At 44.1% G+C, this 17,534-nt stretch overlaps 1 protein-coding gene across 1 annotated transcript in view; it reads left to right on the top strand.

Moving 5' to 3' along the window:
* Positions 1–10,878, top strand: part of LOC129816461 (leucine-rich repeat flightless-interacting protein 2-like) — an 81,058-nt gene extending 70,180 nt beyond the window's left edge. Inside the window, exons 23-27 of the mRNA XM_055870985.1 lie at positions 466–515; positions 6,371–6,488; positions 6,662–6,741; positions 6,858–6,962; positions 7,313–10,878. Of these exons, the coding sequence (XP_055726960.1) occupies positions 466–515; positions 6,371–6,488; positions 6,662–6,741; positions 6,858–6,962; positions 7,313–7,420 (461 nt within the window). The 3' untranslated portion in view covers positions 7,421–10,878. The remainder of the gene's footprint in view (positions 1–465; positions 516–6,370; positions 6,489–6,661; positions 6,742–6,857; positions 6,963–7,312) is intronic.
* The last annotated feature ends 6,656 nt before the right edge of the window (positions 10,879–17,534 follow it).

Below are 17,534 nucleotides of genomic sequence, written 5' to 3'. Positions count from 1 at the left end.
TAGTAATGTATAATAGTACTTATGTGTTGTCTGCCTGTCTATAGCAGTCTCATTGACGCACAAACATCCTCTCTTCGGCTCAACTTCCCTCATCCATTAGCTGTTTAGCATAAAAATGCCCTAGAGGGCTGTGTGCCCTCCTCTCCAGTTTCTGCATGCTAACCATAACCCCACCCCTCACCTACACTCTCCCAGTGGACACCTGCTCCATTGCATGCATCAAGTGACTCTAAACTCCTCCCACCCCGACTCAGCCCCTCCCCATCCATGTACTTGGCTCCTCCCACCCCCGGTATGTTGACATTGGTTTTTACTGTATGCTCAAGTTGTTCTTGCATGAACATAATGAAAGTGTGTATTGATTGGGTTATAGATGCTTACTCAAAGTTATACAGATAATGGTGAGAAGTTCTGTGACACTTTTAACACTAAGCAGATCTGCTCTAAAGACTTTTTTTCTTTCAGAGATCCGCCTGAGGAAGCTGGTTGACGAGCGGGAGAACTTGATAGGACAGGTGAGTAAGGACATCCATCCATCCGTAGTCTGTCACCCATTACGCTAGCTGAACTCTTCAACTGAATTGGCAATAGACCTACAGGCAAATAAAATGAAATTGTATTTGTCACATATGCTGAATACAACAATCCCATTACCAACAATGCAGTTAAGAAAATAGAGTAAATATAATATTTACTAAATAAACAAGTTACTTTTTTTGTTTTTGTTTTGTTTAAAGTAACACAATAAAATAACAATAATGAAGCTATATACAGGGGGTACCAGTACTGAGTCGGTGTGTGGGAGTACAGATTAGTCAAGGTAATTTGTACGTGTAGGTAGGGGTAAAGTGACTTTGCATAGATAATAAACGGTGAGTAGCTGCAGTGTAAAAACAGGGGGGGGGGGGGGTCAATGCAAATAGTCCAGGTGGACATTTTTATTAATTTGTTCAGCAGTCTAATGGCTTGGGTGTAGAAGCTGTTAAAGAGCCTTTTGGACCAAGACTTGGCGCTCCGGTACCGCTTGTCGTGCGGTAGCAGAGAGAACAGTCTGACTTGGGTGACTGGAGTCTTTAACCATTTTTGTGGCCATCCTCTGACACCGCCTAGTATATAGGTTCTGGATGGCAGGGAGCTTGGCTCCAGGGATGTACTGGGCCGTACGCACTACCCTCTGTAGCACCTTACGGTCGGATGCTGAGAAGTTGCCACACGAGGCGGTGTTGCAACCGGTCAGGATGCTCTCGATGGTGCAGCTATAGAACTTTGAGGATCTGGGAACCCATCTGGGAACCCATCAACTAGCCCCCGTGATATGCAACTTTTCAGGGAAGTTAGGAACAAATATACACAGGCAGTTAGGAAAGCTAAGGCTAGCTTTTTCAAGCAGAAATTTGCATCCTGTAGCTCAAAAAAGTTGTGGGACACTGTAAAGTCCATGGAGAATAAGAGCACTTCCTCCCAGCTGCCCACTGCACTGAGGTTAAGAAACACTGTCACCACTGATAAATCCACTATAATTGAGAATTTCAATAAGCATTTTTCTACGGCTGGCCATGCTTCCCACCTGGCTACCCCTACCCCGGTCAACAGCCCTGCACTCCCCACAGCAACTCGCCCAAGACTCCCCCATTTCTCCTTCACCCAAATCCAGAGAGCTGATGTTCTTAAAGAGCTGCAAAATCTGGACCCCTACAAATCAGCCGGGCTAGACAATCTGGACCCACTATTTCAAAAATGATCTGCGGAAATTGTTGCAACCCCTATTACTAGCCTGTTCAACCTTTCTTTCGTATCGTCTGAGGTTGCCAAAGATTGGAAAGCTGCCACAGTCATCCCCCTCTTCAAAGGGGGAGACACTCTAGACCCAAACTGCTACAGACCTATATCTATCCTACCCTGCCTTTCTAAGGTCTTCGAAAGCCAAGTTAACAAACAGATTACCGACCATTTCGAATCCCACCGTACCTTCTCCGCTATGCAGTCTGGTTTCAGTGCTGGTCATGGGTGCACCTCAGCCACACTCAAGGTCCTAAACGATACCATAACCGCCATCGATAAGAGACATTATTGTGCAGCCGTATTCATCGACCTGGCCAAGGCTTTCGACTCTGTCAATCACCACATTCTTATTGGCAGACTCAACAGCCTTGGTTTCTCAAATGATTGCCTCGCCTGGTTCACCAACTACTTCTTTGATAGAGTTCAGTGTGTCATATCGGAGGGCCTCTTGTCCGGGCCTCTGGCAGTCTCTATGGGGGGCCACAGGGTTCAATTCTTGGGCAGACTCTCTTCTCTGTATACATCAATGATGTCGCTCTTGCTGCTGGTGATTCTCTGATCCACCTCTATGCAGACGACACCATTCTGTATACATCTGGCCCTTCTTTGGACACTGTTAACTAACCTCCAGACGAGCTTCAATGCCATACAACTCTCCTTCCATGGCCTCCTGCTATTAAATGCAAGTAAAACTAAATGCATGCTCTTCAACCGATCACTGCCCGCCCGTCCAGCATCACACTTCTGGACGGTTCTGACTTAGAATATGTGGACAATTACAAGTGCCTAGGTGTCTGGCTAGACTGTAAACTCTCCTTCCAGACTCATATTAAACATTACCAATCCAAAATTAAATCTAGAATCAGCTCCCCATTTTGCAACAAAGCATCCTTCACTCATGCTGCCAAACATACCCTCGTAAAACTGACCATCCTACCGATCCTCGACTTCGGCGATGTCATTTATAAAATAGCCTCCAACACTCTACTCAACAAATTGGATGCAGTCTATCACAGTGCCATCTGTTTTGTCACCAAAGCCCCATATATTACCCACCACTGCGACCTGTACACTCTCGTTGGTTGGCCATCGCTTCATACTCGTCGCCAAACCCACTGGCTCCAGGTCATCTACAAGTCTCTGCTAGGTAAAGCCCCGCCTTATCTCAGCTCACTGGTCACCATAGCAGCACCCACCCGTAGCACGCGCTCCAGCAGGTATATCTCACTGGTCACCCCCAAAGCCAATTCCTCCTTTGGCTGCCTTTCCTTCCAGTTCTCTGCTGCAAATGACTGGAACGAACTGCAAAAATCACTGAAGCTGAAAGCTCATATCTCCCTCACTAGCTTTCAGCACCAGCTGTCAGAGCAGCTCACAGATCACTGCACCTGTACATAGCCCATCTGTAAACAGCTCATCCAACTACCTCATCCCCATACTGTATTTATCTTGCTCCTTTGCACCCCAGTATCTCTACTTGCACATTCATCTTCTGCACATCTACCATTACAGTGTTTAATTGCTATATTGTTATTACTTTGCCACCATGGCCTATTTATTGCCTTACCTCCCTTACCTCATTTGCACTCACTGTATATAGAATTTTATTTTTTCTACTGTATTATTGACTGTGTGTTTGTTTATTCCATGTGTAACTCTGTTGTTGTTTGTGTCGCACTGCTTTGCTTTATCTTGGCCAGGTCGCAGTTGTAAATGAGAACTTGTTCTCAACTAGCCTACCTGGTTAAATAAAGGTGAAATATAATAAAAATGATAAATCTTTTCAGTCTCCTGAGGGGAAAAAGGTGTTGTGCCCTCTTCGCGACTTTCTTGGTGTGTTTAGACCATGATAGTTTGTTGGTGATGTAGACACCAAGGAACTTGAAACTCTCAACCCGCTCGATGTGACTGGGGGCGTGTTCAGCCCTCCTTTTCCTGTTGTCCACGATCATCTCCTTTGTCTTACTCACATTGAAGGAGAGGTTTTTGTCCTGGCACCACACTGCCAGGTTTCTGACCACCTCCCTATAGGCTGTGTCATCGTTGTCGATGATCAGGCCTACAACTGCTGTGTTGTCAGCAAACTTGATGGTGTTGGAGTCGTGCTTGGCCATGCAGTCATGGGGGAACAGGGAGTACAGGAGGGGACTAAGCACACACCCCTGAGGGGCCCCTGTTTTGAGGATCATCGTGGCAGATGTGTTGTTGCCTGCCCTTACCACCTTGGGGGCGGCCCGTCAGGAAGCCCAGGATCCATTTGCGGAGGGAGGTGTTTAGTCCCAGGGTCCTTAGCTTAGTGATGAGATTTAAGGGCACTATGTTGTTGAAAGCTGAGCTGTAGTCAATGAACAGCATTCTGACATGGCTGTTCCTTCTGTCCATGTGGGAAACACTAAAGTAAGGTTCTAGTGGCTCTTTTATGATATGGGGTGCATTTTCCTGGCATGGTTTACAGTTGAAGTTGGAAGTTTACATACACCTTAGCCAAATACATTTAAACTCAGTTTTTCACAATTCCTGACATTTAATCCTAGTAAAAATTCCCTGTCTTAGGTCAGTTAGGATCTCCACTTTATTTTAAGAATGTGAAATGTCCAAATAATAGTAGAGATAATGATTTATTTCAGCTTTTATTTCTTTCATCACATTCCCAGTGGGTCAGAAGTTTACGTACACTCAATTAGTATTTGTTAGCATTGCCTTTAAATTGTTTAACTTGGGTCAAACGTTTCGGGTAGCCTTCCACAAGCTTCCCACAATGAGCTGGGTGAATTTTGGCCCATTCCTCCTGACAGAGCTGGTGTAACTGAGTCAGATTTGTAGGCCTCCTTGCTAGCACACACTTTTTCAGTTCTGCCCACAATGTTCTATGGGATTGAGGTCAGGGCTTTGTGATGGCTACTCCAATACCTTGACTTTGTTGTCCTTACGCCATTTTGCCACAACTTTGGAAGTATGCTTGGGGTCATTGTCCATTTGGAAGACCCATTTGTGACCAAGCTTTAACTTTCTGACTGATGTTTTGAGATGTTGCTTCAATATATCCACATCATTTTCCTACCTCATGATGCTATCTATTTTGTGAAGTGCACCAGTCCCTCCTGCAGCAAAGCACCCCCACATGATGCTGCCACTCCTGTGCTTCACAGTAGGTCCTTCGGCATGCAAGGCTCCCCCTTTTTGCTCATAACAATGGTCATTATGGCCAAACAGTTCTATTTTGTTTCAACAGACCATAGGACATTTCTACAAAAACTACGCTCTTTGTCCCCATGTGCAGTTGCAAACCGTAGTTTGGCTTTTTTTATGGCAGTTTTGGAGCAGTGGCTTCTTCCTTGCTGATGTCGATATAGGACTCGTTTCACTGTGGACATAGATACATTTTTGTACCCGTTTCCTCCAGCATCTTCACAAGGTTCTTTGCTGTTGTTCTGGGATTGATTTGCACTTTTCGCACCAAAGTATGTTCATCTCTCGGAGACAGAACGCGTCTCCTTCCTGAGCGGTATGACGGCTGCACGGTCCCATGGTGTTTATACTTGCGTACTATTGTTTATACAGATTAAAGTGGTACCTTCAGGCGTTTGGAAATTGCTCCCAAGGATGAACCAGACTTGTGGAGTTCTACAATTATTTTTCCGAGGTTGATTTCTTTGGATTTTCCCATGATGTCAAGCAAAGAGGCACTGAGTTTGAAGGTAGGCCTTGAAATACATGCACAGGTACACCTCCAATTGACTCAAATGATGTCAATTAGCCTATCAGAAGCTTTTAAAGCCATGACATAATTTTCTGGAATTTTCCAAGCTGTTTAAAGGCACAGTCAACTTATTGTATGTGAACTTCTGACCCACTGGAATTGTGATGCAGTGAAATATTCTGTCTGTAAACAATTGTTGGAAAAATGATTTGTGTCATGCACAAAGCAGATGTCCTAACCGACTTGCCAAAACTATAGTTTGTTAACAAGACATTTGTGGAGTGGTTGAAAAACCATTTTTAATGACTTCAACCTAAGTGTATGTAAACTTCTGACTTCAACTGTAGGTCCACTCAACCCCTTAGATGGCAAGATAAGCGCCAACAAATTCACAGCCATTCTGAGTGATCACCTTCAACCTATGGTGAATCATTTCTATGCTGATTGGTGTGGTCTCTTCCAGGATGCCAATGCCCCCATCCACAGGGCACGAGCGGTCACTGAATGGTTTAATGAGCATGAAAACGATGTATGCCGTCTGTCACCAGATCTCAACACAATTGAACACTTATGGGTGATTCTGGAGCGGAGCATGAGACCGTTTTCTACCACCACCAACAAAACACCAAATGTGTAGTTTCTCGTGGAAGATTAGTGTCGCAACCCTCCAATAGAGTTCCAGACACTTGTAGAATCTATGCCTAGGTGCAATAAAGCTGTTCTGGCGGCTCGTGGTGGCCCAATGCCCTAATAAGACAATGTTGGTGTTTCCTTTATTTTGGCAGTTACCTGTATGTTTGTGTTGCTGTTTCCTGTAGTTTTTATACAGCTACAATTTGAATAGGTTTTAACTGTCTGTCTATGTCCTGAATGTGGTCCTCCCTATAGGTGAAGAAACTGAAGGCCCAAGTAGAGCAGAAGAAACAGAGGAACGAGATTGAGGACTCCAGCCCAGAGGGCGAGGTTCTGGAGAACGGCACAGACCCACACATACAAGACCTGCAGAGTAAGATTCACAGACACTGTAACGTGTTATGACTGAGATGAATAACTCAAGACAAAAAATGTATGTTAGTCCTAACTATGTTATTTTAATAGGATTCATATTCAGTATCTACTGCATTGGCACATTAGACTTTGTGCCACATCAGATGTTTTCTTTTTTCCCCACATTTGCAGGAGATGCCAGCAGGCAACTTAGTGACCTGAAGTTCAAACTTGTCAAATCGGAGCAGGAAGTGACAGCTTTGGAACAGAATGTAAGTGTACTGTCATTAACCTGGTTGATTGGAAAGAGATAATTATCACAGATCCAAGTACTGCTCATTTGACTCGTTATAGGCTGAGATTCTCATGTACTCTATCCAATCTGCAGGTTACTAGGCTAGAGGGTCAGGTGACCCGCTACAAGGGGGCGTCGGAGAACGCAGAGAAAGTGGAGGATGAGTTGAAGTCTGAGAAACGCAAGCTGCAGAGAGAAGTATGGTCCCCCAGCTGTCAGTTATGTGGCTTAAATCAAGCTCCTATGCAGAGACCAAATGTCAGGGGTCTGCAATGTTCAGAACACTGCTTCTGAAATGGATAGAATTACATGGTCATGTGGAATAGAAGGGACTAGTTTCTCCCTCCTTTACCCGAAGTGTGCACTAATGGACTTCCCTGCATGGATTTTAAAGGATTGGACTAATCCCTTCAAATCTTAGGGGGAGTGAACAGGTGCACACTTGGGTTATAATGTACACAATTTGTGTTTTTGATTCATTGTTGATTTTGAATGAGTCTCTGAATAAAATCCTAATGATAGTTTTTTTTTCTATTCCTGGATGGCAGTTGCGGTCAGCGCTGGACAAGGTAGACGAACTTGAGTCGAACAACAGCCACCTCTCTAAACGGTTGGACAAGATGAAGGCCAACCGCGCCACGGCAACGACTCCCTAATGATGACCTGGCAGCATAACTCCGCCCCGATCCTGTCCGTCCACCAATGGCTGCCCACGTTGGAGGGAGTGTCCCGCCTTGCATTGGGCTTGCCTCTCCATCTGCTTCGCAACCTTATGAGAAAAAAAAATACTTTAATTAACTAGAGTTATCCTAATCGCTAGCACACAGAACACAAACACGCGCAATGTGCCATTTTCTTAATGTCTTTGTTTTTGTTTGTTTTTCCAATGATGAGAATTCTTCATAGGTGTATATATGACACAGTAAATGACACACAGAAAGCCCTTAACAAGCACTAATTGGCGGGGAAGAGTAAGTCTGTATGTCTTATTTTCTGGGGGAAGGCGCTGCTCAGCACCAGAGAATTGTGGGAAATACGGTGCGACTAGGGGCGACTTGGGACTGGATTGGGTTCTTTGGACCGCGACTGGCTACTTGGGCTACATAACTTTGCTATCCCATCTACAGTGTACAGACTAACACTGAATGTCCCTCTGTCCGGGAACTATCCGCCGCCTCACTCAACCCCCTATGTTCACCTTTACTAAACAGAGACGACATGGCCCCAAGTCTCAGTGGACTGAACTGAACTGGGTTAACATGGTGTGCCGTGGATGTGAAAGCATTTTTTTGTGTGTATTTAAAAAAAAAAATCCCTCTCATGCCCTGCATTTCTCTTATCTGTGTCCTAAAAGCCAAATTATGAGCACGTTTTACCATGGTTGGGTGTATATGTTTGTCTCTTTTTGTGTTTACCTTTTGTCTCTTAAAGGGCAACTCCACCACGTTTCAACCTTGTTTTCATCATCTCATCACATTACCAGTGTCAACGGCGCATTTGTACATTTTGAAGAAAAAACATATACAGTTTAAGTCGGAAGTTTACATACACCTTAGCCAAATACATTTCAACTCAGTTTTTCACAATTCCTGTCTTAGGTCTGTAGGATCACCATTTTATTTTAAGAATGTGAAAAGTCCGAATAATAGTAGAGAGAATCAATTCTTTATTTCGGCTTTTATTTCTTTCATCACATTCCCAGTTGGTCAGAAGTTTACATACACTCAATTAGTATTTGGTAGCATTGCCTTTAAATTGTTTAACTTGGGTCAAACATTTTGGGTAGCCTTCCACAAGCTTCCCACAATAAGTTAGGTGAATTTTGGGCCATTCCTCCTGACAGAGCTGGTGTAACTGAGTCAGGTTCATAGGCCTCCTTTCTCGCACATGCTTTTTCAGTTCTGCCCACACATTTTCTAAAGGATTGAGGTCAGGGCTTTGTGATGGCCACTCCAATACCTTGACTTTGTTGTCCTTACGCCATTTTGCTACAACATGGGAAGTATGCTTGGGGTTATTGTCCATTTGGCAGACGTATTTGCAACCAAGCTTTAACTTCCTGACTGATGTCTTGAGATGTTGCTTCAATATATCCACATAATTTTCCTGCCTCATGATGCCATCTATTTTGTGAAGTGCACCAGGCCCTCCTGCAGCAAAGCACCCCCACATGATGCTGCCACTCCTGTCCTTCACAGTAGGTCCTTCGGCATGCAAGGCTCCCCCTTTTTGCTCATAACATAATGGTCATTATGGCCAAACAGTTATATTTTTGTTTCATCAGACCAGAGGACATTTCTCCAAAAAGTACGATCTTTGTCCCCATGTGCAGTTGCAAACCGTAGTTTGGCTTTTTTATGGTGGTTTTGGAGCAGTGGCTTCTTCCTTGCTGAGCGGCCTTTCAGGTTATGTCGATATAGGACTCGTTTTACTGTGGATTTAGATACTTTTGTACCTGTGTCCTCCAGCATCTTCACAAGGTCCTTTGCTGTTGTTCTGGGATTGATTTGCACTTTTCGCACCAAAGTATGTTCATCTCTCGGAGACAGAACGCGTCTCCTTCCTGAGCGGTATGACGGCTGCACGGTCCCATGGTGTTTATACTTGCGTACTATTGTTTGTCAGATATACGTGGTACCTTCAGGCGTTTGGAAACCAGACTCCCAAGGATGAACCAGATTTTCCCATGATGTCAAGCAAAGAGGCACTGAGTTTGAAGGTAGGCCTTGAAATACATGCACAGGTACACCTCCAATTGACTCAAATTATGTCAATTAGCCTATCAGAAGCTTATAAAGCCATGACATCCTTTTCTGGAATTGTCCAAGCTATTTAAAGGCACAGTCAACTTAGTGTATGTAAACTTCTGACCCACTGGAATTGAAATACAGTGAAATAAGCTGTCTGTAAACAATTGTTGGAAAAATTACTTGTCATGCACAAAATATGTGTCCTAACCTACTTGCCAAAACTATAGTTTGTTAACAAGAAATTTGTGGAGTGGTTGAAAAATGATTTTTAATGACTCCAACCTAAGTGTATGTAACTTCTGACTTCAACTGTATATAGAGTTAAAATTTCTACCCGATGACAAGTTATTACAGTTTAAAAACAGGGATTTTCAAACAGTCGTGGTGACGTGGGGAGCAAGAAAACACCCTACCTTCGGTTAGAAACTTGTTGGAGGTTTTGAAAATCAATGTTTTTTTACTTTTAATACTACCCTGTAATATCACATGGTAACATTATTTTAGGACCACAGGTCATAGAAAAGTGCTGTTTTCCCATATGGAGATAATGAGGTTGAAAAGTGGTAGAGTTGCCCTTTTAAGTCCAAGGGCTTGTGTAGTCGATAGGACACAGGAGGTTGTGTATGCATCCCACCTTCCCAAGCTACACCTTCTCTCTTACCACAATTGCTATAATCATTGTCTCACAAACAGAATGTACAGTATTTAACTTCACCTATGATTTCACCCGCTTTCTACTTCAGATGTATTCATTTTTCAATTTGTTTTTTTTTTTGGGGGGGGGGGGGGACAAAATAATAGAGTTGAAAGACCGATTTGTCTTTTGAATGTACCCAGATCATATTTATTAGGCGCCAAATGGAAGAAATGGTTCAAACGAGGAGGGACTACCTAGAATTGTCCAATAAGTTACGCTTATTATAGTTCTGTTGCCATTGGTTTGAGATGTTTTGCTACAGTGTGCAGGTGCCCTAATGAGCACGCCCCACGTGTTAGGTCCCAAACAGCCTGCCCAAATGAATGAACCAATCCACTACAGCCACAGCTATGAGTGAGCCTCGAAGCAGCCAATGACATGAAGACTCAGAGCAGCCTGCGTACCCCCCCCCCCAATCAGGTAGAGCCTCACTGACGTTTGTCTCAAGCAATAATGTAAAAAGGCCACCTCACATACTCTTGCTTGTTGAGACATGCTGATGATGGTGATGAAGAAGACGACACAAATAAGGGGGAATGTTGATAGGATGAGCCTAAAACACACACTCTGGGGAGATGCTGCTTCACTGTTTACAAAGCTTTAAAATGTTTATGAAGACCTTAAGGAATTGTAATCGCTGTGCAATAAAATGTCCAAACATGCTGTACCGGCAGTTGAGTGTTTAAATCAAATCATTGCAGGAAATTAGCTGTAAAACTGCAACATTTTCTCTACACCCTTGTTCTTGCCATAGGGGTCCTTCTTGTTGCAACCTTCTGCAGGCAGGTGGCACCAGAAGATGTTGACACCCATGCAAAACTGTAACACCATGGTGTTAGGAAACCACAGATCTAAGGGAGAAACGGGGGCAATATTGAACTGATGTAACTCATGTACAGTAACTGAACACTTCTGTTTACAGTGCACACTTCTGGTAATTACAGTAAATTCTATACTATTTAGTATTGGGGACAAATGTAATTCAATTTGTTTGACTTGTGTGTAATCAGAATTAAGGGCTCTATTCAATCCGCATAGCAGATGTTCAGCTTTACAGAGTGATTGCAATTTAAAGCAATGTTCCCGCTTTAGTGTAGCCCGCATTCACGGTAAACACTGCCTATGTCTGCTCAATCAGAAATGACCTTTACATTTCTAGTGCAGAGTCTGTAACTCTTCAGCTTTACAGATTTGAATAGAGCCCTTCATTTCATCATCCAGTCTGCCCATACTAGCAATGGGGGGGGGGGGGGGGGGAGTCTCTAGGTTCAAGTACACTAGTACCACCAAGCCTTCACAAACTCTGGGAACCACCCCAGGTCTGAACAGTCTATGGCCAGACCCTCAGATTTGTCACCTGACACTAAGTTAGATGTGAAAGTCAATAGACAGGTATGTACATGTAGAGAATTTGCTTTCGTTACTGTGGAAGTATTATGCCATTTTCCTGACACAAGAAGATACAATCTCCCGCCAGGGGTCTCACCCGTCAGATAGAGGTGCAATGTATCCTGGGGGCTGTAGAGCACCACACGCTTCCTCCCCGTCACCTGGGCCAGCAGGTTGTCCATCCCCTGACCACGGGGATAGACGGGAGGACACCACAGACTAGAGAGATTGAGTAACTTTGAAGTATCCTATAAGGGATCATCCTATAAAAGTGGAACTGACAGCGTTTTAACTACTTTGCATATATGAAACAAACAGACGATCATAATATCAGTCAAAAATATCGAATTCCCAGTTTATGCTTCAAAACTAACTATTTGACTCAAAATTCCATGACGTAGAGTTAGGCATTGTCGGCAGAATAGATAGATGCAGTTCATAGAATTCACCAATACATTTCTTGGTAGTCAAAATATATTGCTATCAGATTGTAAATCACAGCTGGCCTGGTACATTGTTCGCTGCCACAACCATTCGGGATGCACTTTCAGTTTCAATGACTCAATATTTTGAACAAAAATGGATGACTCTAACTAAGGCTGGGAATGTCAATACAATCAAACTAGCAAGGGACAATGCTATATACAGCATCCTATGTACATAAGTGGACATTAAAGGGACATATTTTTTCAAATAAAACAATTGCCAGTTTGGGTCGCAGTTACATGTTTTTTGTATATATAAATAGGCTATGTCTGGCCTGCGAATTCACTGTGTTTTTTCAATATGGTCCGTAGGCTGAATGAGTTTGACACCCCTGGTCTTGTGTATTTATGTAGCTAGCTATTTATTTAGCAAGCTAAAAACATGGAGCCTAACGTTAGCTAGCTAGCTGGTGGTAGGATGACATGTCATTGGAGGAGTGTGTGAATGAACAGCTTTTCCCTATCTTTTTTCATTTCGTTTGGTTCGCTAGCAAGAAATGGGGATCGCTTGCTAGCTGGCTAGCTATGCTGAACTTGAATGACTTAAGTAAGCATATCTCTTATCTTGACAAAGGATAAATTGCTCACTAACAGGAATGTAAGCAAATTTCTGCACAAAATTTAAGAGAAATAAGCTTTTGTGCGTATGGAACATTTCTAGGATATTTTATTTCATCTCATGATACATGCGAACAACACTTTACATGTTGCGTTTATATTTTTGTTCAGTGTAGGTTGTCCAATCGTCAATACAGCTGCTATCAAAAGCGGCAATAGTTCCAATATATCCCAAAATGTTTATTCAGGTAAAGGTTTTCACAATCACTTTCATGCAAAGTCATTCTGTGCTTTTTCACTTGACACACGCATCCCTCTCCCTAGAATAGACAGTGCCTTCTGACGTTGCATGCATCGGGTGCACATCGGTAAGATGCAGGTTCAATCTTGTCGCCAATTTGTCGTGTTTGTAGCCTTATAAACACATCTACATGAAACAAATAAGACTCTGAATAGTTTGTGGCCATGTAATCCTTGCTTCAATGACACACACAACAGATAAATAATTCTGAAAATCACTCCTCTGTAGCTATGGCTACTACGGCAAACTATGGAAAACCATGCTTGATCAGCTGAGCAAATTTGCTCCAGCCAGCAGTCTAGCACAAGCTTGTTTGAATGGCCATATGGTAGCTAGTTTTCCAGCTTGTTGATGAAGGTGTACGGCACCAAAGATATGAGACTGTTCCCAGAAATCTAAATGTATCAGAGTCTGTGCCTCGCTACTTTGTAACATTTGGCCAATGCAATAATGTCGAAGATGGCAGTCAGCTGTGCTGTAGAACTCAGCAGACTAATCAAGGCAGAACAGATCATGAAAACGAATTTGTTTATTAGCCATCCCTTCTGGTTAGTTCTAGTCAGGCAGCTTAGTCTCCCATTCAGAGAACCATCACTTTTGTTAGTGTCTTATTGGTCAAGGTCATGGCAAAAATGTATCACCACATCTCCTTCAGCTTATCAAATTTTATTTGTCACATACACATGGTTAGCAGATGTTAATGCGAGTCTAGTGAAATGCTTGTGCTTCTAGTTCCGACAGTTCAATAACATCTAACAAGTAATCTAACAATTCCCCAACAACTACCTAATACACACAAATCTAAAGGGGTGAATGAGAATATGTACATGTAAGTCTATGGATGAGCGATGGCCGAGTGGCATAGGCAAGGTGCAATAGATTGTCTAAAATACAGTATATACATGTGATATGCGTAATGTAACATAAGTGAACATTATTAAAGTGGCATCATTTGGAGTGGCATTGTATAAAGTGACTTGTGATCCATTTATTAAAGTGGCCAGTGATTGGGTCTCAATGTAGGCAGCAGCCTCTCTGCGATAGTGTTTGCTGTTTAGCAGTCTGATGGCCTTGAGATAGAAGCTATTTTTCAGTCTCTCAGTCCCAGCTTTGATGTACCTGTACTGACCTCGCCTTCTGGATGGTAGCGATGTGAACAGGCAGTGGCTCGGCTGGTTGATGTCCTTGATGATCTTTTTGGCCTTCCTGTGACATTGGGTGCTGTAGGTGTCATAAAGGGCAGGTAGTTTGCCCCCGGTGATGCATTGTGCAGACCGCACCACCCTCTGGAGAGCCTTGCGGTTGAAGGCGGTGCAGTTGCTGTACCAGCCTGACATGATGCTCTCGATTGTGCATCTGTAAAAGTTTGGCAGAGTTTTGGGTGACAAGACAAATTTCTTCAGCCTCCTGAGGTTGAAGAGGCGCTGCTGCGCCTTCTTCACCACACTGTGTGGGTGGCCCATTTCAGTTTGTCTGTGTACGCCGAGGAACTTAACTTTCCACCTTCTCCACTGCTGTACTTTCGATGTGGATAGGTGGGTGCTCCCTCTGCTGTTTCCTGAAGTCCACAATCATCTCCTTTGTTTTGTTGACGTTGAGTGAGAGGTTGTTTTCCTGACACCACACTCCCGAGTGCCCTCACCTCCTTCCTGTAGGCTGCCTCGTTGTTGTTGGTAATCAAGCCCACTAATGTTGTGCCATCTGCAAACTTGATGATTGAGTTGGAGGTGTGTATGGCCACGCAATCGTGGGTGAACAGGGAGTAAAGGAGGGGGATGAGCACACACCCTTGTGGGGCCCCAGGGTCAGCGAAGTGGAGGTGTTGTTTCCTACCTTCACCGCCTGGGGGCAGCCCGTCAGAAATTCCAGGACCCAATTGCACAGGGCGGGGTTGAGACCCAGGGCCTCCACCTTAATTAAAGATGAGCTTGGAGGGTACTATGGTGTTGAATGCTGAGCTGCAGCCAATGAACAGCATGCTTACATAGGTATTCCTCTTGTCCAGATGGGATAGGGCAGTGTGCACTGTGATGGTGATTGCGTTGTCTGTAGACCTTTTGGGGCGGTATGCAAACTGAAGTGGGTCTAGGGTGGCCGGTAAGGTGGAGGTGATATGATCCTTGACTAGTCTCTCATAGCACTTCATGATGACAGAAGTGAGTGCTACAGGGCGGTAGTCATTTAGTTCAGTTAACTTTGCCTTCTTGGGTACAGTAAAAATGGTAGCCATCTTGAAGCATGTGGGGACAGCAGACTGGGATAGGGAATGATTGAATATGTCCTTAAACCCACCAGCCAGCTGGTCTGCGCATACTCTGAGGATGCGGCTAGGGGTGCCGTCTGGGCCAGCAGCCTTGCGAGGGGGGCGTAGTCCTTGTTAGTGGGCCGCAACTGTGGCACTGTATTATCCTCAAAGCGGGCAAAGAAGGTGTTTGTCTGGAAGCGTGACGTCGGTGTCCATGACGTGGCTGGTTTTCTTTTTGTAGTCCGTGATTTCCTGTAGACCCTGCCACATACATCTCGTGTTTGAGCCGTTGAATTGCGACTCCACATTGTTCTTATTTTGGCATTTCGCTTGTTTGATTGCCTTGCGGAGGGAATAACTACACTGTTTATATTCGGTCATTATCCCAGACCTCTTTCTATGGTTAAATGTGGTGGATTGAGCTTTCAGTTTTGTGCGAATGCCACCATCCATCCACGGTTTCTGGTTAGGGCAAGTTTCAATAGTCACAGTGGGTACAACATCTCCAATGCACTTCTTTATAAACACACTCACTGTGTTAGCGTATAGGTCGATGTTGTTCTCTGAGGCTGACAGGAACATATTCCAGTCCGCGTGATCAAAACAATCTTGAAGCGTGGCTTCCGATTGGTCAGACCAGCATTGAATGGTTCTCATCACTGGTACATCCTGTTTGAGTTTCTGTCTATAAGAAGATAGGAGGAAGATGGAGTTGTGGTCGGATTTGCCGAAGGGAGGTCGAGGGAGGTCTTTGTATGCATCGCGGAAGTTAGAGTAGCAGTGGTCGAGGGTATTGCCCAGGCACGTATTGCAATCAATATGCTGGTAGAATTTAGGTAGCCTTGTTCTCAAATTTGCTTTGTTAAAATCCCCAGTTTGCATATAGTCCAGTGAAGTTCCTTGACGGCCGTCTTGGTGTCTGCTTGAGGGGGAATGTACACATCTGTGACTATAACTGACAAGAATTCTCTTGGTAGGTAAAACTGCGGCATTTGATTGTAAGGAATTCTAGATCGGGTGAGCAGAAGGACTTGAGTTCCCGTTTGTTGTTATGATTACACCATGAGTCGTTAATCATGAAGCATTCATCCCCTGCCCTGAGTGAGAGAAAGTTATGTGAGTTAAGAGTTTACTAGATGAGTGAAAAGTGACGATCCATTCAGACCAGACTTACTGATTGAACTTTCGTAACTACGTTCCTGTGGGCGAAAAACAGCTTGTTGATGAGAGGTCGAAGGAGAAGGGCAAGAATCGTGCAAGCTAACAGGCGGGCCACAAACAGGCAAATAACAGCACAGTACAACAGTGGTGTGCAGAACGGCATCTTGGAATGCACAACTCGTCGGTTCTTGTCACGGATGAACTATTGCAGCAGACGACAACACTGGTTTCCACTCCCATTAGCTAAAAACAAGAAGAAGCGGCTCCAGCGGGCACGCTGTCACCAACACTGGACAATTGAGGAGTGGAAAAACATTACCTGGTCAGACACATCCCGGTACCTGTTGCGTCATGCTGATGACAGAATCAGGATTTGGAGTAAGCAGCACGAGTCCATGGCCCCATCCTGCCTGGAGTCAACGGTACAGGCTGGTGGCGATGGTGTAACGGTGTGGGGAATGTTTAGGTCCCTTGATACAACGTGTGCAAAGCTGTCATCAAGGCAAAGGGTGGCTATTTGAAGAATCTCAAATCTAAAATATATTTTGATTTGTTTAACACTTTTTTTGGTTACTACATGATTCCATATGTGTTATTTAATAGTTTTGATGTCTTCACTATTATGCTACAATGTAGAAAATAGTAAATAGTAAAAAATCCTGGAATGAATAGGTGTGTCCAAACTTTTGACTAGTACTATATACAGTATATATATACCCCCTTTTTCTCCCCAATTTCGATCTTGTCTCATCGCTGCAACTCCACCACCGTGCTCGGGAGGCGAAGGTTGCGTCATGCGTCCTCCGAAACACGACCCGCCAAACCATGCTTCTTAACACCCGCCTGCTTAACCCGGAAGCCGCACCAATGTGTTGGAGGAAACACCGTTCACCTGACAACCGAGGTCCCGCCACAAGGAGTCGCTAGAGCGCAATGAGACAAATAAAGCCTCCCTGCCAAACCCTCCTCTAACCCGGACACGCTGGGCTAATTGTGCGCCGCCCTATGGGCGGTTGTGATGCAGTGCCTTAGACCGCTGTGTCACTCAAGAGGATCCGTATGTTCCCTCTTATGAAATTATATTTGACAGTTTGTCATGAGTTTATTCAGGAACAAGAATGGTTTCCATGAATGTTTATCGATATCCTTTAATGTAAAAACGGGATATGTATACTGAACAAAAA

This window comes from Salvelinus fontinalis, chromosome 19 (assembly GCF_029448725.1).
Source record: "Salvelinus fontinalis isolate EN_2023a chromosome 19, ASM2944872v1, whole genome shotgun sequence".
Taxonomy (NCBI): Eukaryota; Metazoa; Chordata; class Actinopteri; order Salmoniformes; family Salmonidae; genus Salvelinus; species Salvelinus fontinalis.
This window is presented reverse-complemented; position numbering and strand designations above follow the sequence as displayed.